Raw genomic sequence first — 26,220 nt, forward strand, 5'->3', positions numbered from 1 at the left:
AACATGTCTCGAAAAGACGCATTACTTCTTTATGACAAATACGCGTGGGAAATAGGCGACCTGGCCTACAAGGATATCACGCGGTTCCAAGGCTGCCCTGGTGCCGTTACAAGTTACATGATTGGTCAAATGACATTTGAGAGGGCGCGAAGACTCATGGAAGAATCACTTGGTCCCAGGTTTTCCCTACCTGAGTTTCATTACCAGGTTCTCCGACAGGGCGAGATTCCCCTTAAATACTTGATGAAATATATAAAAGATTTATCGGACCAATAATGAATGGCTCGATGAACTTAATTGTAGCGTTAATGAGGCCATTATGTCCGATCTCACCTCCAAGTTAAACTGTAAAGCGCATTTGTACAATTTTGCCAAGCTTTCGCCTATAATCGTTACCAGATGCCACGAACAATGCACTTTTAAGTGATTAAGTTAAAAAAAAAAAACTGCCACCGCGCTTCTTTCTTTAAAAATTGCGCGAGTGTCAGTACGTAAAAGCCTAGAGTTAAATGAGTAAACTAAGCTATTTACCTACAAAAGGCTGGGTAGCATGACTGCAATGCTTGCTTCAGCCTCGCCCCAGACCAGACAAGTGCACTTCCCGATCAGCTTTGATCGCGCGCAAATTATACGAAATACACTTTAAGTTCCGCGCAAACCAGAAATTGAGAAATTAAATATATATAAATTCGTTAGAACCAGAATGTAAGTGGTAGTTTCAGAGAATGTAAATATGAACGCACGTAAGCCGTTCATTTGCCTTCATCGAGCCTATCGTTGTATTGTGCATGAGGTTTCCTTGTTATAATGTATAATATTTGCTACAGATCTCGAACTTTCTCAACTTTTTCTTTATTCTTTTCTTTCTATTCTATTTCTTTATTTTTTTCTTTATTCTAATATTTTCTGTATTTTTTATTTTAATTATTCTACGTCTGTTTGTTTATATATAATACTTTATTACCTTTTACCTTTAAAGGTTTATACGCCTACGTTTGGCCGGGAATACGTTTCCTTTTTTTTCCCTTCTAGTGGTTTTACGTTTCGTATCAGGCGGCGCACACGGTCGGCAGCCTGGGTACTATCTGCAATTTCTGCTATGTGCTTGTGTTATATGATTTGTGTGGCCGCATAGGCTCAAAGAGCCACTGATACTTGTTATACGGTGAACTGACATAAATCAATTAATACGCCGAGGGCGTTCAATCAAGAGAGGCAGTCCGCCAATCAGCCGCACATGATTTAAATTAGCGTCACTTTATCTCGCACGTCGCTTATCTCGATTCTAGTGGCATCTTAAACTTAAGGCTAGGTCTCAAAGATTTGCTGTTAGGTTATCATGGATAGTTTTAAACTACGATATCTCTATAAGCGGCTTAGTCAAACCATATTTAGAGGATTTCTCACAGTTTTATCCTCGGGATCTTTGACCTGACATCGAAGAGGCGAGATCAGCAATTTTAAAAATATCAATTGCGACATTGCAGCGTAAGCATGTTTGGGATTTAATTGCTGTTTGACATATGTTAGCACCCACTACAAACTGGCGAAGTGCTTTTGTAAATTAAGTCAAGTTCCCTGTAGCCGCTGCTAATCACTCAGCTCTCTACTTTCACTTTATTTGATATTTTCACCATTGCAAAGTAACTCATCCCGACGGTAAACAAATCCGTACCAGAACGGTTCTTGAAATACAAAGATTAAATAAAAGATGTTAAAAATAATACTACAAGTAAACGACATGGAATGAGCAACTGAGAAACAATAGAAAACGAACGACTAACACAAGAACGTACCTTATCGGTGATTCTACAGAGAATTAATCAAGACGGGAAGAACGGCGAGACACAACTATACAAAAAAAATGATGCGCACACTGAAAACTTATGCAAGAAAACTGGCTAAAAAAGGGTAAAAAGGGGTGACAGAAAGGCTATTTACATACATAATGAACTATAAAGGTGTGGGGGCGAAAGGTATGAAAGATGTAACACACACAAATAAAACAAAAGTAAGTGAAAATTAGTCGCGCAGAAAAATAAAATAAAAAGCTATAACTCGCTGTAACACACCGGCCCCCGAAAGGCGCATATAAGAAAGCCTTTCCAAAAAAACTAAGGTGTTCATAATGTCTGAGTTCAGTTATTTAACATCACTGTCCAGGTTAGTCTCTTTCAAATAAAGCGCCTTCTAATAGGCAAAGTTTCCGCACGTCGCGTCGTAGAACCGAGGAGGCCGTCCTGACCAAGACCTGTCTCACGAAACCGTGCTTGTCTGGAAATACTTCTTGAACAATACCCTTCGGCCAAAATCCGCGAGGCGAAGCTTCGTCAACGACTAGAACCAAGTCACCAACAGCCAAGCTTGGGCGTGGACGGAGCCATTTCTGTTTTAGCTGAAGAGCCGGTATGTATTCGCGTATCCAACGCTTCCAAAACACATCAGCTAAATAATGTGCTTGCTTCCAACGCTTAGACGCAAAAGACACGACATCACTGGTTTCTGTTGGAGACTGACAAACATTTGGACGAAGCAATAGCAACTTGCTCGGGGTCAAGGGTTCGAGGTCCTGCGGGTCACTAGACGGTGGCATGAGAGGGCGATCGTTAAGGATCTTCTCAACTTCTGCCATGAAAGTAAGGAGAGTCTCGTCATCGACCAGTTGAACGCCTAAGAGTGAGCGGAAAATCTTGCGTATGGAACGGATTATTCTTTCCCAGACTCAACCAGCATGACTTGCTAACGGTGGATTGAAGTGCCAAGTAACGCCTCGTCTTCTGAGACAATTGTCGATTCGGTCGATGTTCCATTTCTCCAAGGCGGTCTTAATTTCTACTTCTGCTCCTCTGAAGTTGGTTCCATTGTCACTAAAGACTTCAACTGGTGAACCGCGTCTGCTGACGAATCTAGAGAACGCTGAACGCTCCTTGGACAGAATTTCTAACTCTTTCGGGAAAGATTGGGCTTGAATGACTTGAACTATTTCTCTTGTCGCACGGGAGATTTCTCCAACAGTCAAATTGCCCACTCGTGGTGCTTTCTTGGACACACGTGACTGAAGGTATTCTCGGAAACGTAACAACCAGGCGACGGATGCCGGAAGCTTGTTAAAGGAGGAGTGTGTCTGAAGTAGGCGCTTGAGGATGTCTTCTCTTAACACTAAGTGGATTTGTGGCTTTTTCGTTTTCAATTCTGGATCCTCTTCACAACAATCAGGTATCTGGAAAGGGGATTGTGGTCATTCACTCTCATGTCTGCGGAGGAAGGCTGGACCATTAAGCCAACTTTCAAACTTCTCTGTCTCAAGAATTGACAAACCACGGGAAGCGTAGTCTGCAGGATTGGACTGCGAGTCCACGTACCGCCACTGACATGGTGAGGACGCATCGTGAATTATCGACAATCTGTTAGCCACAAACGTCTGGAACCTCCTTGCCTCGTTACGGATGTACTGAAGGACTATAGTAGAGTCTGTCCAGAACACAGTTTTGTGAACTTGAAGGTCAAGCTCGTCTTCGAGGAACTTATGCAATTTCACAGCTACGGTTGCAGCGGTCAGCTCCATTCGAGGAATTGTGATAGTTTTCAAGGGTGCTACCCGTGCCTTTCCAAGGAGTAATCCACTGTGAATATGACCTGAAACATCTACAAGCCGGATATACGATGCTGCACCGTATCCTTTCTCCGATGCATCGCTGAAGTGGTGCAGTTGAACGTTAAGGAGGTTGCCAAACCCTCGAGGCTTCATACAACGTGGCCAGCTAACAAGCTTCAGTTTTGGAAGATTATCAACCCAACCACGCCACTCCGTTAGCTTCTCATCAGGAATTTGATCGTCCCAGCCGAAGTCTTGCTTGCACAGTTCTTGAAGGATCATCTTGGCCGGCAATACAAGAGGGGCTGCGAATCCTAGCGGATCGTACACACCAGAAACCAAGGACAATATCCCCCTTCTAGTATCAGCAACTTCTTTCTCGGAGACTCGGAAGCTTAACACATCCTTCTTCACATTCCACTGGGTTCCCAAGGCTCGATCAATAGGCAAATCTTCAAAATCAAGAGTCATCACAGACGGTGCCCGCTCTGAAGCCGGTATAAACTCATGAACTTCTCGACAATTGCTTATCCACTTTGTAAGATGAAACCCGCCTTTGGAAAGCAAGTCCGTCAATTGGTGCACCAATCTTTTCGCATCAGGTACTGAGACCACCGACTTCAAGCAATCATCGACGTAGAAGTTGCGATAAACTGTGTCAACGGTCTGGACGTCAAATTCACTTTGATTATCACGTGCCGTTTTCCTGAGGGCGAAACTGGCACAACATGGCGATGATTTGGCGCCAAATAGATGTACTAACATCTGATGATCAACAAGGTTGTTTGAAGGATTACCATCTTCCCACCAAAGAAACCGCAGGGCATGACAGTCGACCGGTGCCACAAGTACCTGGTGGAACATCCGCTCTATGTCCGACATTAGTGCTATGGGTTCTTGCCGGAATCTGAGTAGAACACCTGCGAGATTATTCGTAAGATCCGGACCTTGGAGGAGTTGATCGTTCAAAGAAGTATCACGGAATCTTGCTGCGCAATCGAAAACAACTCTTACTTTCCCAGGTTTTTGGGGATGAAAAACTGGATGATGAGGCAAGTACCACAATGGTTTGTCACCAACGTAGACTTGGTCGTCGGGAACTCTCTTGGCGTGGCCCTTGATATGAAGTCTTCAACAGTCGATCTGTACTTCTCAAAAAGGGGGGTGTCCTTTTGGAAACGTCTTTCTAGGAACCTCATTCTTCGTACAGCAACATCTCGGTTATTCGGTAGGCAAGGAGACTTGAAGCGCCATGGGAGAGGTAACTGATAGTGACCATTTCTAAGGCAGGCGGAACTCTCCAGAATGGCCAGGGCTCGTTGGTCTTCAATTGACATGGCTTGCTTCACACTAGATAAGGACTCATTGAAGTCTGCGTCATATAACCTCTTTAAAAGCTGGCTTGAGATCATCTCTTGGCCGCCACTAATAAAGTTGACATGCACTTCTGAACTCTTGCTATGTTCTAAAGGACCAATGAGTGTCCATCCAAGTAGCGTACGGGCTGCATAAGGCTGCTTTCTTTTACCGCATCTTTGTTCAAATACCCAATGGGCTTCAGGGTTGTCATTACCGATCAGGATCTCCACCTTTTGGTCTTCAAGCTTTGGAAACTCAATGCCGTGTAAATGATCTCAGTCTTGAAACCGGGAGATGGTCCACTGTCCACACTTTGTTCAAATGTATACTGTCATCTGACTTGAGAGCCTTGACGTTCAATTCCACCTCAAAACCGCTTCTGGATCGGTCTTTCTCGTTTACGGTTGTAAGAGAGAACGTCATAGGTTTCCCTGACAAGCCCAGGGTTTCTGCCAAACTATTGGAGCAGAGAGTGATATCCGAGCCATCATCTAGGAAAGCGTATGTCTCTACCTCGGGACCGCCATCCGCACCACTGACTCTCACGGGAACTATACGCAGGCTCACACGAGGTTTTCCGGTACCAATGGCTGCACACTGGCCTTCATCACTAGCTCTGTCGACGTTTACCTTCTCAGGGGTATCCACTGTGGCCCTGTCAGCGGGTTGGTTCGTTTCTTCAAGGACTCTGTCGCCAGGAGGATGCAGCAACGAGTGGTGACGTTTCCCACATCCACTGAAGAGGCAAGCCCTAAATTGCCTGCAGCGCCTTACAAAGTGGTTGCTTCTCAGGCAGTTGATGCATAATCTTTTGTCCAACACAAACTTTCTACGTTCTTCATAGGATTTGTCTCTAAATTTGAAGCATCTCTCGAGATCATGATTGCCATTGCAGAACAAACACGTAGTCACAGGAGCTTGCTTGTTTGCATGCTGCTTCGAGCCAAGAGCTTTCTGTGGACTCGGGATAGACGAGGTACCATTTGAACCTTGAGTCGCGAGAGTTGTTACTTTCACCGCAGGGGCATCGTCTGATTTTCTTCTTGCTCTTTGTGTAATCCCTTTGTCTTCATTCGGTCTAGTACCAACCAATTTTCCGAAGGCAGTATTGGCTACAGCGGCTCTCTTTTCCACGAAATCTGTTAGGTGAGAGAACTCAGGTTCGATATCAGCTTCAATCAACTTGCTTGACACTTCTGCCCACTTCGCCTGGATGTGAGGTGGCAGGCGCATTACAACCTTTCTGAGAGTGTCCATCGAATTTATATCTGCTTTGTATCGCATATGCTCAGAGCTCATAACGCAATTTCTCATGTCTCTCGCTAGCTGCGACAGCTTCTCGGCGTCCGACGCTCGGATTTGAGGTCCCATAACAACTCTTTCAATAAACGCACGCACAATGATGTGTTTCTGACCGAAATTCTTCTGCAAGATATCTTTCGCTTCGCGGTAACCTTGCCCAGGAGGCAAGATAACACAGTTCTCGATGGCGTCTTTTGCGACACCTGAGCCAAACTGGATCAGGTAGGACAGTCTTTCATCGTCCGCGTTAACTCTACGTTCCACATTGATTTCAAAGCTCTTTATAAATCGAGGATACTTCCTAGGATCGCCATCAAAGGAGATATCTTCTCTTTTCGGCATTTCGAGCCTTTCGAGGCCAGAGGACAAGTAGCGGATTGTTTTTTCCTGCTGTTGGCTCAAAAAGCGCTGAAGGTCTGAGGCTTCAATAACTGCTTCGTTTTTCTTATGATCTCTGGACTCTTTATTTGGTACGACTGCTGGTAGCTCACGTGACTTAGTTAGAAAACCAGACGAGAATTCATGAGCTTGTCCAGGATCCCTTTCACAAGACTGAAGATATTTTCCAATGGCTTCATCAGGCGTCTGTTTTGGCAATTGATTAAAGGACTCAAATATGCGCTCGGAATCACTGCAAAAATCCACCTCGATCTGTGCCTGGTCAGCCTCAAATCTAGCTTTAAAGAGCTCCTTTTCCTTGTCTAGACGCTGCCTCTCGTGCTCTAACTGTTGCAGACGACTTAGGAGCCTTAGTTCCTCTTCAACTTTCTTCACTTGAAGTCTGGCCTTCGCAAGCTTTACCTTGGACGACTGCGAAGCTTTGCTAACTCTCGAGCTACCACGTGAATCCCCGGTGAAAGAACGGGTAAGCCAAACTGAATCGTCATCTGGAAACGTATCATGCGGAATATCGCGTGAATTCTGTGGTGCTGCATCTCGAGGGATCTCGAAAGAAGGGCGTGGGATACCCTCGCGTGGGTATCCCTCGCGAGGACTCTCGCACGAAGAAGGGTGTGGCTGATTTCCCACGAACACACTGTCACGAGGAACCACGCGTGGGCCCTCGCGCGGAGCGGGATCCAATTCGGGACGTGAAGTTGCCGATTCGCACGACTTACTAAACCACCGAGCAAATTCCTCGTCAAAAAGGCCTTTCGTTTCTATTTCACGCATATGATCTTGCAACGCCCGTTCGTGTTCGTCTGAAACTGTCAATAACTGTAACAAATCTTTTGCCTTCGCGTTATACCTCATAAATAAACCGTCCAGCGTACATTTCTTGTCTAAAACTTCCACAAGACTTCCACAACCACTCCAATTCTTTGTATGACCTCGTTAAGTGACCTCTGTAGGCTGATAACGCTCGTCTAAGTTGATTAATCTGACCCTCATCCAACAACGCGCAACTCGACGTTCGGCGCGTAAATCCTGACCCGCCTTCTGCCATAATGGAACTTGATTCAGCAAGGAAGGGAAACTCCGCTAATAATCCGTCGTAGCGATAAGAACCATGTAGCCGCTGCTAATCACTCAGCTCTCTACTTTCACTTTATTTGATATTTTTACCATTGCAAAGTAACTCATCCCGACGGTAAACAAATCCGTACCAGAACGGTTCTTGAAATACAAAGATTAAATAAAAGATGTTAAAAATAATACTACAAGTAAACGACATGGAATGAGCAACTGAGAAACAATAGAAAACGAACGACGAACACAAGAACGTACCTTATCGGTGATTCTACAGAGAATTAATCAAGACGGGAAGAACGGTGAGACACAACTATATAAAAAAAAATGATGCGCACACTGAAAACTTATGCAAGAAAACTGGCTAAAAAGGGTAAAAAGGGGTGACAGAAAGGCTATTTACATACATAATGAACTATAAAGGTGTGGGGGCGAAAGGTATGAAAGATGTAACACACACAAATAAAACAAAAGTAAGTGAAAATTAGTCGCGCAGAAAAATAAAATAAAAAGCTATAACTCGCTGTAACATTCCCTATGAAACACCGACATTTACTATAGTAGCTTTTTACTACACTTTTTAAGTGAAGCGTTATTTTACAGCTTTGCTGTGTATACTTAAAACGTTGGTACTTAATTAAAGACACCGTCTTGGATTAAGGGGACTCTACTGTAGTTCCCAACAAACCAGCCAAGTAGCTCTTACACACATAGTCTTTGGAAATGTTTGGAAATTCAGTTAAACTGTCCTCCTATCCGAGCCAGCAGAATTAAAATTGTGGTACCGAGTTTTGCTCGCAAGCAAGATCAACAGAGAGATGCACGAAGAACAGCTTTTTGGGCAAACATATCTGTTTTGTCCACTTGTCATACAACGTCTTTACACAAGAGTTAGATGGAATAGGTTTTGTGGTTGTTTCTGTCATCATCTTCTTTGAGCATCAGAGGCAGCTTCCACACTTCCACTGAGCTGTCTGCTTGAATTCAAATGCGATCAAAAAACTTGATTTTAACCGGTTTTTCAGGAACAGAAAGAAACTTTTGGTATACTTCCAATGGCTCGCCGTCATACTCAATGCGAAACCGCTGAAGCAACTACAAGGGAAAGAGAGAAAACCATACTTCATAAAGTTTTATTTTCTTTAAAGAAAGAACATTTCATGGTCTGCAGAAAACAGAAAACTCGTATAGCTCACCTTACAAAGAAACACGTAAATTTCAACTTCTGCTACCCGACGACCTGTGCAGAAAAAGATTTTTAATACATACTGTTATAAGACAGTAAAGCTTCTCTATTTACAATGTATGCAGGATGCTGTAGACTGGGATAACAGAAAGATAGAATGACTGACTGCTTGACTGACTGACTGACTGACTGACTGACTGGCTGATTGACTGACTGACTGACTGACTGACTGACTGACTGACTGGCTGGCTGACTGACTGACTGACTGACTGACTGACTGACTGACTGACTGACTGACTAGCTGGCTGGCTGGCTGATGACTGACCGACTGACTGACTGATGACTGACCGACCAACTGACCGAAGGACCGACCGCCACTAGTTGACTGACTGACTGACTGACGACTGACTGACTGGCTACCTGGCTGGCTGACTGACTGACTGACTGACTGACTGACGACTGACTGGCTGCCTGGCTGCCTGGCTGCCTGACTGACTGACTGACCGAAGGAGCGACTCACTGGTTGACTGACTGATGACTAACCGACCAACTGACCGAAGAACCGAATCACTGACTGACTGTCTGGATGACAGAACGACTTACGGTCGAGTTATTGAACGAGTCAGTCATTGAACAACTGACTCACTGAGTGACTACACGACACCTTGGTTAACTGATTGATTGCACAGGTAACCGACTGACGGACTTACTGACCGACTGGCTGAATGACTGACTGATACTGAGTGACTAAACTCTAAGTAAATAAGTCTGTAACTCGCTGAATGACTGACAATGCAGTAGTGCTAACACACAGACATTGCAATTCTAGCCATGCACCCATCAGAAGAAGGATATGGCTGACCAATGGGTAACCTATAATAAAAGACTGATAAACCGACCGTACAAACAATGATATCCTCAGCGTGAGAATAATGAAGTTTGGTCTTAACACATGTAAATTCCACGCAAATGTTAAGTGTGGGAGGAGACATTGTTCCAAGAGGCACTTGATGAGGAAACATTGTAAAGAAGTTGCACAACACAAACAGAACAGACTTGCAAAATCAGCTTCTTTGCTTACCCAAGCACATACGAGTTCCGAATCCAAACGGCAAATGAGAAAAAGCGTGGCTTTCCTCTTTGTTTTCTCTCAGCCATCGCTCAGGTTTAAACTCCAAAGGATCCTTGAAATACTTCTCTGAACGTGCCGCGCAGTATAAGTCAAAAATGATGACAGTCTGCAAAAACAAAGTTAAAATTAAAAACTATTGTTTAGTGATTTAGTTTGTAAATGCAGCGAAAAGTTAAAAGGAAGTAAGATATTTCGGCAGGGTTAAAACTAGGTTTTAACTGTTCAAATTATTAGGAAGATGATAAGTCCATTTTCTGCCAGAAAAACTGGCTGAAAAGTTTCCTTAAGGCTATATTAAGTAACGTTGCACGTAATAGATAGCCAAACAAAAAAACACTGGGTGTAACACACGAACTGCCGTTGTAGATCAAGGCGATAATTATTTAATCAAATAAAAATACATCCAGTTGATTGGCTAATTTAGCTGAGAGCGTGAAATTTGAATTTGTAAGCAGCATGTCAATGCGACAAAGGCCCCTTATGCCATTTGTAAAATGGCTGTCTGCTTATAACGCTGGGTTATACTTGATATTAATATTACACTATCCTACAAAATGGGGAGGTATTATTTCTGACCGACTTTTGGCTAGCTAGAGTGGTTTGAGCCTTCAATGAGTAAAAAGAAAATTTCCATTCAAGGTGATTTCTCAAGCGTCGACGGGACAAATTAATTAACAAGGATGTGAAATTTTTTTTTCGATAGGTGTTCGTGGCACTCGCGTGTAAGTCAGTTTCTCTCACCTTGTCTGCTCGTGTATGCGTGCAACTAACGCACAACATGGATAAAAGGTGAGTTTGTTGATATTGACTTGCGAGAAGCTAATATAATGCTGAATACGCAATTCCATAAAAAGGACTCTGGGACCCAAAACAGCGAAAAATAATGGGAAAAAATTATTCCAAGGCCAATTTTTGACATTTTAAGTATTCAACCAATCAGCAGCTACCATTTTAATTAGGTCAATAATTTAGGATGAAACACCTATATGCATTCCATGCATTTGGGGTGCCCACATTTTTTGCCGAATGTTACTTTACGCTACATGGAATGTCACGCGGAACGTTACGTTACACGAGACTTTCCTCCCATTTTTGTCGCATTGTTTAATGTATTTCACTTTTGTTACACTTAATTTAAGGTGCAGTTTTGTATCGAGCGTGTAAGTTAGTGATGTTTTTAGCGCATTTTAATTAGTTATAATCTATCGCGTAGTTGCTTTGAAAATAATTCAAACTAATTTAAAAGAATTCTTACGATTTCTTAGAAATTAAGAAACTAAACGTTACGCCACAGATAGGATTCCAAAGAAGAAGACCATTACTGTTTGGTTATTAAATCTCATTTTCGTGCGCCCTGTCGTTTTGACAACACTTACCTCTGCTGGAACATTGTATCCTGATAACACAATATCTTGATCTAAAATCCGAGAGTTTGCTACGATTACAGGAGTCACCCTTAAGGTAAAAGAGAATACACTGTTTGTAAGATTGAGCTAAATATTGTTTCACAATCTATTGTTTTGTTCTATTGTCCAGTCTATTGTGTTGTTCTATTGTCCAGTCTATTGTTTTGTTCTATTCTTCAGTCTATTGTGTTGTTCTAATGTCCAGTCTATTGTGTTGTTCAATTGTTCAGTCTATTGTTTTGTTCTATTGTCCAGTCTATTGTTTTGTTCTATTGTTCAGTCTATTGTGTTGTTCTATTGTCCAGTCTGTTGTGTTGTTCTAATGTCCAGTCTATTGTGTTGTTCTATTGTCCAGTCTATTGTGTTGTTCTATTGTCCAGTCTATTGTGTTGTTCTATTGTCCAGTCTATTGTTTTGTTCTATTGTCCAGTCTATTGTGTTGTTCTAATGTCCAGTCTATTGTGTTGTTCTAATGTCCAGTCTATTGTGTTGTTCTACTGTCCAGTCTATTGTGTTGTTCTATTGTCCAGTCTGTTGTGTTGTTCTATTGTCCAGTCTATTGTGTTGTTCTAATGTCCAGTCTATTGTGTTGTTCTAATGTCCAGTCTATTGTGTTGTTCTATTGTTCAGTCTATTGTGTTGTTGTATTGTCCAGTCTATTGTGTTGTTTTATTGTCCAGTCTATTGTGTTGTTCTATTGTCCAGTCTATTGTGTTGTTCTATTGTCCAGTCTATTGTGTTCTTCTATTGTTCAGTCTATTGTGTTGTTCTAATGTCCAGTCTATTGTGTTGTTCTAATGTCCAGTCTATTGTGTTCTTCTACTGTCCAGTCTATTGTGTTGTTCTATTGTCCAGTCTATCGTGTTGTTTTATTGTCAAGTCTATTGTGTTGTTCTATTGTCCAGTCTATTGTGTTCTTCTATTGTTCAGTCTATTGTGTTGTTCTATTGTTCAGTCTATTGTGTTGTTCTAATGTCCAGTCTATTGTGTTGTTCTATTGTTCAGTCTATTGTGTTGTTCTATTGTTCAGTCTATTGTGTTGTTCTATTGTCCAGTCTATTGTGTTGTTCTATTGTCAAGTCTATTGTGTTGTTTTATTGTCCAGTCTATCGTGTTGTGCTATTGTCAAGTCTATTGTGTTGTTTTATTGTCCAATCTATTGTGTTGTTCTATTGTCAAGTCTATTGTGTTCTTTTATTGTGCAGTCTATCGTGTTGTTCTATTGTCAAGTCTATTGTGTTGTTTTATTGTCCAGTCTATTGTGTTGTTCTATTGTCCAGTCTATTGTGTTGTTTTATTGTCCAGTCTATTGTGTTCTTCTATTGTTCAGTCTATTGTGTTGTTCTATTGTTCAGTCTATTGTGTTGTTCTAATGTCCAGTCTATTGTGTTGTTCTAATGTCCAGTCTATTGTGTTGTTCTATTGTTCAGTCTATTGTGTTGTTCTAATGTCCAGTCTATTGTGTTGTTCTAATTTCCAGTCTATTGTGTTGTTCTATTGTCCAGTCTATTGTGTCGTTCTATTGTTCAGTCTATTGTGTTGTTCTAATGTCCAGTCTATTGTGTTGTTCTACTGCCCAGTCTATTGTGTTGTTCTATTGTCCAGTCTTTTGTGTTGTTCTACTTTCCAGTCTATTTTGTCGTTCTATTGTTCATTCTATTGTCAAGACTATTGTGTTGTTCTATTGTCCAGTCTATTGTGTTGTTCCATTGTCCAGTCTGTGTACGTTGTTCTATTGTCCAGTGTATTATGTTGTTCTATTGTCCAGTCTTTTGTGTTGTTCTACTGTCCAGTCTATTTTGTCGTTCTATTGTTCATTCTATTGTCAAGACTATTGTGTTGTTCTATTGTCCAGTCTATTGTGTTGTTCCATTGTCCAGTCTGTGTACGTTGTTCTATTGTCCAGTCTATTATGTTGTTCTATTGTACAGTCTTTTGTGTTGTTCTACTGTCCAGTCTATTTTGTCGTTCTATTGTTCATTCTATTGTCAAGACTATTGTGTTGTTCTATTGTCCAGTCTATTGTGTTGTTCCATTGTCCAGTCTGTGTACGTTGTTCTATTGTCCAGTCTATTATGTTGTTCTATTGTCCAGTCTTTTGTGTTGTTCTACTGTCCAGTCTATTTTGTTGTTCTATTGTTCATTCTATTGTCAAGACTATTGTGTTGTTCTATTGTCCAGTCTATTGTGTTGTTCCATTGTCCAGTCTGTGTACGTTGTTCTATTGTCCAGTCTATTATGTTGTTCTATTGTACAGTCTTTTGTGTTGTTCTACTGTCCAGTCTATTTTGTCGTTCTATTGTTCATTCTATTGTCAAGACTATTATGTTGTTCTATTGTCCAGTCTATTGTGTTGTTCTATTGTCCAGTCTATTGTGTTGTTCTATTGTCCAGTCTATTTTGTCGTTCTATTGTTCATTCTATTGTCAAGACTATTGTGCTGTTCTATTGTCTAGTCTATTGTGTTGTTCCATTGCCCAGTCTGTGTACGTTGTTCTATTGTCCAGTCTATTGTGTTGTTCTACTGTCGTGTCCATTCTGTTGTTCTATTGCCCAGCCCATGGTGTTGTTCTGTTGTAACGTCTATTAACCGCTCTGATAAAGGGCTAACGCTCGGAACATCAGCACTAGAATCTCTTTAAATGGTTGCCAAATTACCTACTTACTCAACTCTGTTGATAAAACCAAACAATCCTTTCCATTCTCCAGCGATGCTTCTTCACAGTTTTGTTAGAAAGTAACCTCCTTATCTACTGTGACGTTGCCCGGTCTAGATATTTAGATTGTAATCGCCGATTACGTTCTTTGTGACGTAGTCCAGGATTCATTCAATGAACATGATATGGCGTGCTACCCCTGATAATTAAGGCCTTGTTAAAGGGTCCCCTCCCCTGTGTATGGCGATTAAGCAATACTTTCACTTGGTGCCATTAAATGTTTAGTTAAAACTTTGGACTTTTTCTTCCATTTTGCATCTTGGATACTTTAAATAATGAGGGAACCCTCGTGGCTCACCATGAGGTCACCAATATTTATTTAATTGAAGAACACAATACAGTACCTCATGGACTCCTTGAGACAAGCCTTCAGGTAGGACAGCTTTCCAATATTGTTAGCAGTGATATCTCTTTCTTTTCCTACCACATTCTCAACTTCTCGGTAGAGTTTTTCTTGGATGTGAGGATGTCTTCCCAAATGATACAACAGCCATAAAATAGAAGTCGAGGTCTATTGTAGAGAATAAAGATCAGTAATGCTAGAGAACTTTGCAGTTTTAAAATACCCAAATTAAAGATGACTGGTAATTCAATGTCTTGACGTTATCATTTGATTTGTAATATTTAACTTTGCATCTACATGGACCAATTGCTCTGAAAGGAGTCTGATCTTTCTTATTTCTCAAAGATGACAAACGTTTACAGTAACGCCAAAAATTTAGCCATAACTGTAGGTAAAAAAAAATTAAATCTCCTCAAGCTATTACGTACGTACAGTTGAGAGCCAATTTCAAGTGAGAAAAAAGTCAATTTAGGGATAAGAACTGTATTTATATAAAATCTTTTTATATCAGCAAGTTCATAAATGTCCATGGCATCGAAACGATATAGCTGCTACGAATCAATTGACTAAAAAAACTGGAGCTGGCTTTTTGCCTATTGTAAGTTAATTAGAAATATAAACAGTAACTTACTGTATCAACGCCCCCAAAAACCACATCAATTGTCATACCATTAACCTCTTCCACAGTCAAATCCTCGTTTGTGAGTAAATAGGTCAACAACGAGACCACTAAGTTAAAAAACAACACCACAGATTACCGGTACTTTAGCTGGTATAACAATTATACAGACCGTGGAATGGCTGTCATGCAATTATATTTTGTAGCACATGTAAGTACTATAAAGAATTTACGAATTTACACCACCACCCCTCCTCCTGGGTCCCTTCAACCGACTGATTGAGATGATAGGTAACGAGGCTTACCCTCATTATCATTATTTTGTTATTCTAGTTTTCCTACCATTTTGCAAATATCCATGGCTTGAGAAAGACAAGGGAATTGTAAGGAATGCCCTTCCTTTTGTTACCGTGCAATTCTCGGTGTGGTTTGACAAACTACGCATGCGCAGTAATACAAAGTTGTTTTTTTTTTCCTTCTTTTTTTTTGCGCAGTTAATATTGACAATGCAGAAAAAGCAGATCTTAGCAAGTGCTCTATAGTCCATTTCCGTGTTGCTGTGAACCTCATTATGAAAGCAAGGCTAAGCGCAAAGATTTTCATATGAAAATTAGTTTTGTTTGCATATTCATGAATAAAAACTAATTTTCATAATAAAAACTTTGCACTTAGCCTCGGTTTCATAATGAGGTTCAAAGCAACTCGGAAATGGCCTATTGGAATGTACAAAGAAACTGGGGGTAAACTAATTTGAGAAAAATTGCCACATTTTTTATGTATTTTAAAGCTTTTTAATTGTTACTTAATTTTTCTCTGAAAATTACATCAGTGTTTACCCACAATTTTCTTTTTGCAGTCAAACAGCCCTTGCTGATCTTGCTAAGACCTATTTTTCCTACAAATTCATAAACTCTGCCAAAATACTCTGACTGTATTAGGAGGCACCATCCGGCTTTATTATATACGCAACCCTAAAGGCAGTTTGCCAACAATTGCCAAATGCCAACAGAAATTGTGTAGCCTAATCCATAAGGAGGAGGATAATACAATGCATGACTCACTCAAAAAAACAACTCGGCACACTGCAGAGACTATTAACAGAAATTGTGCAGCTATTTTCCCTACTTTAGCTGTATCAGTACTCTGTTTAAAGATATGGTAATTAATAATATTATAATATTGCAATTGTAACTTTGAAACTTTGTTCTGTAATAAATCAAGATTTTTTTGTTCTGGCTATTTTCCTTGCTTGGCTGGCTTTTTTCCCCTTCTAGCAGAGAAATATAAAATGTTCGTATACAATACCCTGAGTATCGCCAGAAGGTTTGATATCCTTTTCTGTCAGTTCTTTGAGGTCCCTCATTTTGTTGTCAACAAAGCCCTGCCCAATCTCTAAGATATCGTCAGCAGCCTTGAAGAACCTCTTTAGTGCTGGTGTATCAATATAAGGTCGCACCATTTTGCTTGGTATACTTAACATCAACTTATGAGTGAGCTCAAAATAGTTCTGAACTGCATCAATGAATTTCAGGGCTTCTTGTGGTGGAGGATCTTCATACAGCCCCAGACGAGTGTCAAATGCTACTGTTCCTATACCTGGGGAAAGTAATATATTTATTGACTCCCTTTTAGCTTCTGGAAATTCCAAGTTACCTTCATACTTCCCCCCCATCCCCCCGCCACCCTAGACCCCATGGTATTCCCCTCTAGGAATTTCCGATGACTCTCTTAGTCTTTAAATTCGAAATGCAACAAGTACCGCTTCCTTTTGTAGTAAGCTGAAAGCATTCCTCTTAACGTAAATATTAATTTATACATTTGTTTATTTACCTCTGCTTGTCACTTTCATTTTCGCTTTTTTTAGCCTAACTATGATTAATATGACTATGTAATATTTTAAGATTTACCGTAGCTCTGCCATTGATTTTGGTCCCATGTGTAACTATGATAATACAGTGGAACCTCTCCTTACGGACACCTCTATAATACGGACACCTCTCTATAACGGGCAGTTCACTTGGTCCCCGATAGACCGAAATCCATATAAAGCCTACCTCTCTAAAACGGACACCTCTATAATACGGACACTTTCGTTCCTGTCCCTTGGTGTCCGTAATAAAGGGGTTCGACTTTACTTTGTTCTAATTACTTAACTGAGGGAGCCCATTCCTTATAAGACTGGTGGCTTCCCTTGGGCTTCGTCGCCAATTTTTTTTCAATTCAATTCAATTCATTTGTTTTGCCATTAACCAAAAAATACAACATAAATATGTTAAAGATAATACACAATATTACTACCATTACAATATTCCTACTAAACTATTTACAAGATGAAATTGTGTTAAAGGCTAGGAAGCCAATATAGAAGCCTGGGGCCATTAGTGTTTAAAAAATTAACTTCTTTTTTCTTGCTTTTGTACAACTTATGGCAAAACAATACACTGAACTGAAACTGAACTGATGAGCTTCCATGCGGGGGATACGGATTTTTTCAGGAACTGCACATTTCTCATAGTCTGCATCAACAATGGATTTGCATATTGACATAAAATGTCAAAATTGACCTTTCAGAGGGTATAACCGAATCTGGCATACCAGAACAACTCTTTGATAATAAGAATCAGCAATCAGACATTCTTTCGCACCCTCGCTTCAGTCTCCTCTCTCACATGCAATATTTCCCCAAGCTTTTTTATTCGTTCCCACCACTATTTTGGCGATGCTACTTTCCACTAACTGATGACCTGGAATGGGCTTAAACTAGTCGGCCTTGTGTTTAATTATTTTTGTTGAATGTGAGACATCTGGAAAACAAAAAAACTGTTTTTAATTAGTACATAAAAAATTGATCACGATTTAGTAAACTCACAGACTAACAAGAAACTTATCACCTTAATTGGAGCTCTTTAAGTAAAAGTCTTATCTTTAAAGGACGGTGCATTCCAATGCAGTCAAACCTCTTTATTACGGACACCAAGGGGACAGGAATAAGTGTCCGTGATATAGAGGTGTCCTTCTTAGAGAAATAGGCTTTAAATATGGATGTCGGTCTCTCAGGGACCAAGTGAACTGTCCGTTATAGAGAGGTAGGCTTTATATGGATTTCGGTCTCTCAGGGACAAGTGAACAATTTATGTCGTTTTCTTCCAAATTGAAGCTTTATTATCTCTGAAAAATACATGGTTTCCCCCAATTTTCTTTTGAGATACCAAGAGCACTTGCTAAGTTATGCTTTCTCCGCATAGTTTTAAACCGCGCAAAAATATCCCTGTATTAGTAGGCACCACCCATTAAGGAGACCCGACTATCTCAAGATGCGCAGAACGTATGCGCAGTAACAAAAGTAGACACCGGTTGATTTTTCAACAGATTGATTGTTTACTCGAAGGATCTGGATGCCTTTATAATGAGACCCTGTTTTGTTTAACTGACACGCATGTGCCGTTAAGAAGAAAAACCTTGAGGACCAGGCCGGTTGTACCCTGGTATAATGCGGAGATTGACGCGGCTAAGCGGCTACGGCGGAAGGTCGGACGCGCTTGGAGGAAAAGTAAATCACCTTTGGACCTCCGCGTCTTTAAGACTCGAAAGAACCACGTAACTTTTCTCATGAACCAGATTAGGCGGACATTTTACATTGAGTACGTTGATGAGAAAAGTACGGATGAATCAAGACTTTTCAGAGCTGCTAATAAACAATTGACAGAACGGCGACAAGGAGCGACAAGGATTCCTTGGTTAACGACATCGGGAAGTTTTTCGCTCAAAAAATATCTACCATTCGACCTGATATTGATGCTGTAGTTCTTGATCCAAGTGAGCGCGAGCTTGTCACTGATGATCCGATATCGACCGATGTTAGTGCGAGATGATCATTGAGATGATGATTGAGCGCCTTCCGCTCGGTCACCGAGTTAGATGTCCGTGCTCTTATCAGGAAATCTGCGAAAAAATCTTGCGTGTTAGATCCCATGCCAACAAAACTTATCCTCAGCTGCTTAGACGTACTTCTGCCAGTGATTAAACGTGAGTAAATTTATCGCTACCAGAAGGCCATTTTCCGAATGACAGGAAAGAATCGTCGGTAAGATTCCTATTTAATTAAGAAAGCTGGGAAGGGTGAAGCACTCACTAACTTGAAACCTGTTTGCAATCTGCAGTTTGTATCTAAACTAACTAAGCTTACAGTGTTTGACGAGGTTTACTCCCACATGTCTGCTCAAGGCCTGTGCCCGCTCTTTCAATGTCATAGTACCGAGACAGCCTTACTAAAGCTACAGAACGACATCGTGATGAGTATGGACCGCCATCATGTGACTCTGTTAGTGCTTCTCGATCTAAGTGCAGCATCTGATACAATTGACCACGATATTTTACTCAGCCGACTGAAATCTTCCATTGGATTAACGGGTACTGCACTGAAGTGGTTTACTTTGTATCTACGCATTTCACTGGGTATAGCGGCATCCGCTCCGTTGTCGAAGAGAACCGTGAAACTCAAAAGAAAACTAAATGACTCACAGGTTCCACAAGGCTGAGAGGTTTATTCTGCCAACTCTTACAGCAATCCTGTGTAGTACAGTAGGACGTGCTGGGGTGAACGCTCTAGTAGGTTCTGAGTTAAACAGCAATAATTGCTCCCGTTGTTCCCGTTGAATTTCTGTGAGCCCTATGGAAAATTACACACATTTTCGCGGTATAAAAGCTTAGGACACGTGACCGCTAGCGAAAAATACTTGTGACGTGTTGCGGTTACAACAAGGAAAATATCTGAAAATACTACGAAACAAGACTCGTGCACGGGGGTGCCGTTACACTGGGAGAAAGTCTCTCCAAGAGCTTCAAGCTTCCATGTCACAGTGCCGTCCCTCAACTGCTGTTTAAGGCCACTGTTGTTTACCATCCAGGCACCGAAGCTGTTTGAGGTCATAAAAGCCTATCTCCCAAACGTACAATTTACGTACGTTGAATCCTTGGCGTTCACTTTGATCATAATATGAACTTTGTGAATCACATAAAATCTTACATGCAAGTCCGCCTTTCCCACTTACATAATCTTAGACGTATTACAAAGTATTTGACAGTAGAATCTACTAAAACACTCGTACATGCGCTGATCATCGGCCGGCTACATTATTGTAATAGTCTTCTGTATGGACTACCGGACGTACATATTAAGAAGCTACAGCGTATTCAAAACGCAGCGGCCAGGCTAATTACTCGCGTGCCTAGATTTGATCACATCACTCCGGCATTATGCAAATTGCATTGGTTACCGATTAGGTGCAGAATTGAATTTAAGCTCCTACTGTAGGCCCAGTTGTTCGAAGCCCGATTAAGCTAATCCTAGATTAACGTGAACTCTGATTCGAGTTTAATAACTAATCAATAAAGATTCTTCCAAAAGAGTTTTGGCTCTCATTTTTTAGTTAGGCTTTTCTTTACCTTTAGCTTGAAATAAGGCTTTGAAATCACTTTTAAAGAGCGAGATGAACTTTTAATTGTAGATTAGCGTTGATCGGCTTTTGAACAACCCGCCCCTATTATCACTTTCAAAGCTATATACTTGGGCATGCTCCCGCGATTATATTCGCGCTCCGATTCAAGTTAAGAGTCAGTCCTCATATGACCTTCGATCGCAGGAACTCTGAACTGCTCCACTGGGGGACAGAGCATTTCTTGCGGCAGCACTACAATTATGGAATAATTTACCCCGTACGATTAGACATGAAAGCGATTTGGAACGTTTTAAATCAATGGCGAAAACGCACTTGTTCAAGGGGAACGTACTAGTGAATGTTGGAGGTAGCGAGGAGGTAGCCATTTGGGGGATTTTTATGAAACAAATACTTTCGAATATATATATGAATATATACAGTTATGATGGGCATTTAATCCTAATATTTGAGGTAGTGATTTTGAATATTTTACATATAATTATGATTTTTTATGATGTGTAGGATTTGGCTATTCTCATTTCACTAGGTGTAATACACATTTGATCATATCTACATGTTAATTTGCGCAGTAGAAATATTAAATATTATTATTATTATTATTATTATTATTACTATTATTATTATTAATTATTATTATTATTATTATTATTATTATTGTTGTTATTATTATTATTATTATTATTATTATTATTATCATTATTATTATTATCATTATGAAGCAGTAGAAACGTCTGTATGCTATATGCAATCATTAAATAGTATGACGGGGCGTGTGAGCATAACCTGTTGACTATAGTGAAAACCCTTAATCCTAAGTAACTTATGTACATAAATAAAATATTTCTGGCTGTGGAAGACTTACCGCATCTAATAAAACGTAATAATAAATTAACTAAAACTATTCAAAATATTTGATAATTCAAAATAATTCAGAAAAGTCAACTTATCTCTTAAGTCAATTGCCTGACTGATTACAGATTTATTATTATCATCATCATCATCATCATCATTGTCATCATCACCATTATCATCATCATCATCATCATGATTATTATTATTATTATTATTATTATTATTATTATTATTATTATTATTATTATTATTCCTCGCGAAGCGAGGGCAGAAGGTCCAAGCGTAGCGAGGTTAATAAATTTGTCGGGCCGAGCCGGCCTGACCGGAGCTTAAGCCGCGCGAATTCAAGCGAAAAATATATTTACATATATATATATATATATATATGTGTGTATATGTTCATATCTTTGAAGGTGTCCGCACTGTTGCCTGGCAATCAGTGAAAAACAAAGTATGAATGACGTCAGACTGTCTGGCGTCGTCTGGAGCAAAATTTGCATACATCGGAAAAAATATGCGTGCATGATCAAATTTCAACTGCAATGTTCATCAATATTCACTGGATACAGAACTATCTCTCCAGAATCTTTTCCCTTTCTTTTAGAAAATCTTTTTTTTGTAAAAGATTGCATTGAAGAAATTACACATTTTGTGGCCGCGGTAAAATAATTTTCCGTGGGAAATAAATTCATCGAACACGACAGCGCTGCACGCCCGTTGTACATTACATCGCGTCCGAAATAGATTTTCAACCGCAAACTAGCCTGTGGAACTACGAAAAGACCATGTTCATAAAAAAAAATTCCTATGCCCCATTTAATCTCCTCATTTGATGCTACAATACAAGTAAAGAGGGCTTTCCGCTCAGCCCCAGCTTCGCAAGGTTTTGCGAGTCACGTATTTCTAGTTATTATTATTGCTTGATTAAAAATAACCAGCTCATGTTAGGGGGCATGGTGTATCTCTCAGAATGGCTCACAGGATTGGCAGAAAAAAAAGAATAGTGGACCATTATGAACAAATAACACAAACAATGATCGAGTCCCTATCCCTGAAAAAATACAGCTGTGTGATATACAGATCCAACAAATTAACATTTTAGGTTCTGAAGAGCTGCATGCCATCTGCATGTTATTTATCTTGGATACTGGGATCAGTTGAGCTCGGAAAAGTAGGCAGGGGCCTCTTCTGCAAAGATCAAAATAAATTTTCTGGGTTCAAAAATACATATAAATTATTGCAGTTTAGTGATAAATAAACATAGACAACGTACTTTCTGTGGAAAATCTACACAGTTCTCCCTCCAAGTCAGGAATGTGATCACCTGGTCCACAGGCCTCTTTCAGTTTAACAAACCTCGCAATAGCATCATCAGTAACAGCATTAAAGTTGTCAATGTTTTCCTCCACCATCTTTGGACGCATCATTTTGGGAGCGATACTTTGTCGTATTCTGTGCCACTCTTTCCCTTCCCTATAATGGTAAAAAACAACACATCACTTATAACTGTGGAATATTTGTAGGGGTTAAAGTCAGCTTGCTGAAGAAATAGCTGGAATTGCAGTAAATCAACTCAGTAACAGAAAAAGGACAAAAAAAAAAAACATCGCAGCAAATCAATTGTATTTAGGTACCTAGTAAACAACTAGATTTATTAAATTTGATGCAGTCCCATACATTAATTTTTCTTACAAATTTTCACTGGTCAGGAAAGGGGGGGGGGGGGAGGGGGGTGGTGGAGCCTAGATTTGCAACATTTATGCATCAGTCAATTCTAGCAGTGCCCATTCCCCCCTGCCCCTCTCCCCCACCCCCACCAGCATTAGCTTCGCATTTTCCAATTTTGTCCATCTTGGGGGCCAGGCCTTCGTGTACCTCTGGGGACTAATGACAGCTTCTAGAAATGAACATGTTAAAGCAAGATATAACATACTACGTTTGTAAACATATAGTTCACTGGCGAGAAGTCAAATCCCAGTCTCCTGCATTCAAGACAGACATGATAACTGCGCGCTACACCACAGGCGAACCCACAGTGACAGCAGACAAAATAGCACAACTTATTCTTATTATATCACCAAGATCAAGGGGTCGATCACTTAACACAGAAATTCTGATTTCACTTAGGATAGACTAGCTAACAGCGATCTGAATATTCAATTTAATATGTAACATGAAAAAGACAGCAAGGATTATTATTAAACACATTGCCACATCACCCAAATGTGGTCATGGTGCACTGAATATTCGCCGTCTGTAGTCAACAGATATCCTGCGATAAGACATAATTTCATGTGCAGGGCAGAAATTAAAGTGGCAAAATGAAGATCATCTAAGATCTTCAGCTTTTCTGCAGTAAAACTGTGTTTGCTGTCAATGTGTTGAATAATAAAACAATTATCCTGCTCCATCTTGCGGAATATATCCCCTGATTTTAGCCAATTTGGCCAGTTGTCAGCTAAATTAATCAAGCGATTTTCCGCGCGATTTTGCAGGATAATTGTCTAATATTCGTTTTAGTGAATCAGCCACGTGCAGTGTACATGCACATTGGTGGTTTTCACCTCATACATCATCACGCAAGTAAAAAAAATTAAATCCTCAACCATTCAATAGATAAAGTCAAGAAATTGATATTTTGGAGAAGAGTGATACATAAACAACGTGTGAAAGCCACGGGGCTGTGCGATTAATCTCATAATCGAGTTATTCAAGAAAATGTACCACGGAAAATTAGAGAGTTTAGTATGGGACGCCATGTTGGTGGACGCCAACATAGCCACCAACATGGAAGCCGGAAACCAGCAAAAACATCTGGAGTTCACTTTCGCTATTTCAAAGCCTTTCTTCTCCCTGCTGAACTTTCACACATTGACATAGACGTTTCTATTTAACAATTAGATTATGAGCTCGAGATTTCTATCGCGTGATAGCTGATGAGGGCGCAGCCCGAATCAGCTATCACGCATAGAAATCGAGAGCGAATAATCTAATTGTTTTAGTATAAATCTACTAGTCGGTCAAAACTAAACAAGTAAATTATCTATATCCTCATCGCAGACACTTCGAAACGGCGGCGAAGCGGCCGCCATTTTGTTGAAAACCGCTACTCACTATCTATCACAGAATAGATAGCGAGTAGTGTAGCCAATCAGAGAACGCCATTCGTGATAGAACTCAAGTAGATTTATACTAATACATGTTAGCTGATCAGACCTAAAAAAACACGAGGCAAATCGATGTTTTCATGTACGTGACATGTTTAGAGCAGCTGAATCCTTCCGGTCACGCACTACGCAAAAATCTAAAATTCAAACTGCTCTATTTTCAAAACGAAGAATGCTAATTCCTACTGAAAACAGGCAAGCCGATTGAAATTTATATTTTCTTTTATGTGATGAAGATAAAAACCCAAAATTGCGTTTTGTTATGAATTTCAGTTTTTTATGACGTCACGTGAAAACCAAGAATACATAATGATAACAATAACTTAGAAAGGAACGAAGTAAGTTAGCGACAACTTAACTTAACTCGTTAACTTACTTTGTTCCTTACATATAACAGATCATTACAGTGATCCTATGTGAAGATATGGCTGATTCACTTATGTGCGAATATTCTCTGCTGTCTGTCTCATGTTACTCTAACTTAATGCCATAATTAACACTCCATGATTGACAGCGAATGATGCATACAGTTAAGCAACGTGTACTCACAAAATGGATACACCGGGAAAGTAATTCCTCCTTTTACGGTGTTCCAACCAATCTTCCAGCTCCAGTTTACGAGGGTATTTTCCTTCTGCACGAAGGACTTTCTCAATATCATCTGCATCGATGATCTGGACCCAATATCGACCGAATAAGTTATGTTTAAAAATGGGACCATATTTTTTGAACCAGCTTTCGCTCAGCTTATATGTTTTGGAAAAGCGTTCGGTTTTACGATAAAGATCCACTATAGTCTTGAAGGTTTTTGGTGGACCTGGAATGTCTTCGAATGAACGCGCTCCGCCATCTTTGATTTCAATTTTAGTTGAGTCACGGAAGGTTTCGTTTCGCTCCAGCTGCGCTGCTTCTGTTTTCTGCGATCGCCAAAACGCAGCTAAAGGTTTGAAATGTTGAGCTGCTGGAAAATTCCTACGAAAGGCAGAAGTGATGTTCGCGAAGTACATTGTACCCATCGACGGCGACGAAAAACAAAAAGATCGCTAACTTCCTGTTTCCCAGGGGCCAGGCCTTGCTGTGACCAAATCACGCAAGCGAGCGTGGAAGGTAACCATGACAACCTTGCGAGAGGCGTCGTCTGAACCCGGCCAAGCTAACTAAAATTGGTAACCCTAGGATGTTAGCAAGTGTATAGCAAGAAAAGTTTTCATTATTGTATATAGAATTTATTCCTCGCGAAGCGAGGGCCGAAGGCCCGAGCGTAGCGAGGTTAATAAATTTGTCGGGCCGAGCCGGCCCGAGCGGAGCTAAGCCGCGCGAATTCGAGCGAAAATATATATATATATATATATATATATATATATATATATATATATATATATATATATATATATATATATGTTTTTTTGAAGGTGTCCGCACTTGAATGACGTCAGACTGTCTGGCGTCGTCTGAAAAAAATTTGCATACATCGGAAAAAATATGCATGCATGATCAAATTTCAACTGCAATGTTCATCAATATTCACTGGATACAGAACTATCTCTCCACAATCTTTTCCCTTTCTTTTAGAAATCTTTTTTTGTGAAAGATTGCATTGAAGAAATTACACG

General features: G+C 40.3%; 3 protein-coding genes across 4 annotated transcripts; all 3 read right to left on the reverse strand.

Moving 5' to 3' along the window:
- Positions 1 to 845: 845 nt before the first annotated feature.
- LOC146463224 (cytochrome P450 27C1-like) lies at positions 846 to 25,741 on the reverse strand. 2 transcript variants are annotated; one of them, XM_085084703.1, is made up of 10 exons: positions 25,157 to 25,739; positions 22,714 to 22,913; positions 16,435 to 16,725; positions 15,142 to 15,239; positions 14,512 to 14,678; positions 11,421 to 11,499; positions 9,994 to 10,150; positions 8,923 to 8,966; positions 8,271 to 8,821; positions 846 to 1,587 (listed from the first exon to the last, which is right to left on the reverse strand). In XM_085084703.1, exons 1-9 carry the CDS (start codon positions 25,621 to 25,623, stop codon positions 8,711 to 8,713), a joined length of 1,614 nt encoding a protein of 537 aa, XP_084940829.1. In that variant the 5' UTR covers positions 25,624 to 25,739; the 3' UTR covers positions 846 to 1,587; positions 8,271 to 8,710. The 2 variants fall into 2 exon arrangements, with proteins under 2 accessions (XP_084940829.1, XP_084940830.1); XM_085084704.1 differs by lacking the exon at positions 846 to 1,587 and having other exon boundaries at positions 8,731 to 8,821; positions 9,994 to 10,110; positions 25,157 to 25,741.
- On the reverse strand, positions 2,723 to 4,477 carry LOC146463225 (uncharacterized). The gene is made up of 2 exons (XM_085084742.1): positions 3,286 to 4,477; positions 2,723 to 3,201 (listed from the first exon to the last, which is right to left on the reverse strand). Exons 1-2 carry the CDS (start codon positions 4,475 to 4,477, stop codon positions 2,723 to 2,725), a joined length of 1,671 nt encoding a protein of 556 aa, XP_084940868.1.
- On the reverse strand, positions 5,210 to 6,598 carry LOC146463226 (uncharacterized). The gene has a single exon (XM_085084743.1). The coding sequence runs from the start codon at positions 6,596 to 6,598 to the stop codon at positions 5,210 to 5,212; it is 1,389 nt and encodes a 462-aa protein (XP_084940869.1).
- Positions 25,742 to 26,220: the final 479 nt, after the last annotated feature.

Source organism: Pavona decussata, unplaced genomic scaffold (genome assembly GCF_977016875.1).
Source record: "Pavona decussata unplaced genomic scaffold, jaPavDecu1.1 SCAFFOLD_180, whole genome shotgun sequence".
Classification (NCBI taxonomy): Eukaryota; Metazoa; Cnidaria; class Anthozoa; order Scleractinia; family Agariciidae; genus Pavona; species Pavona decussata.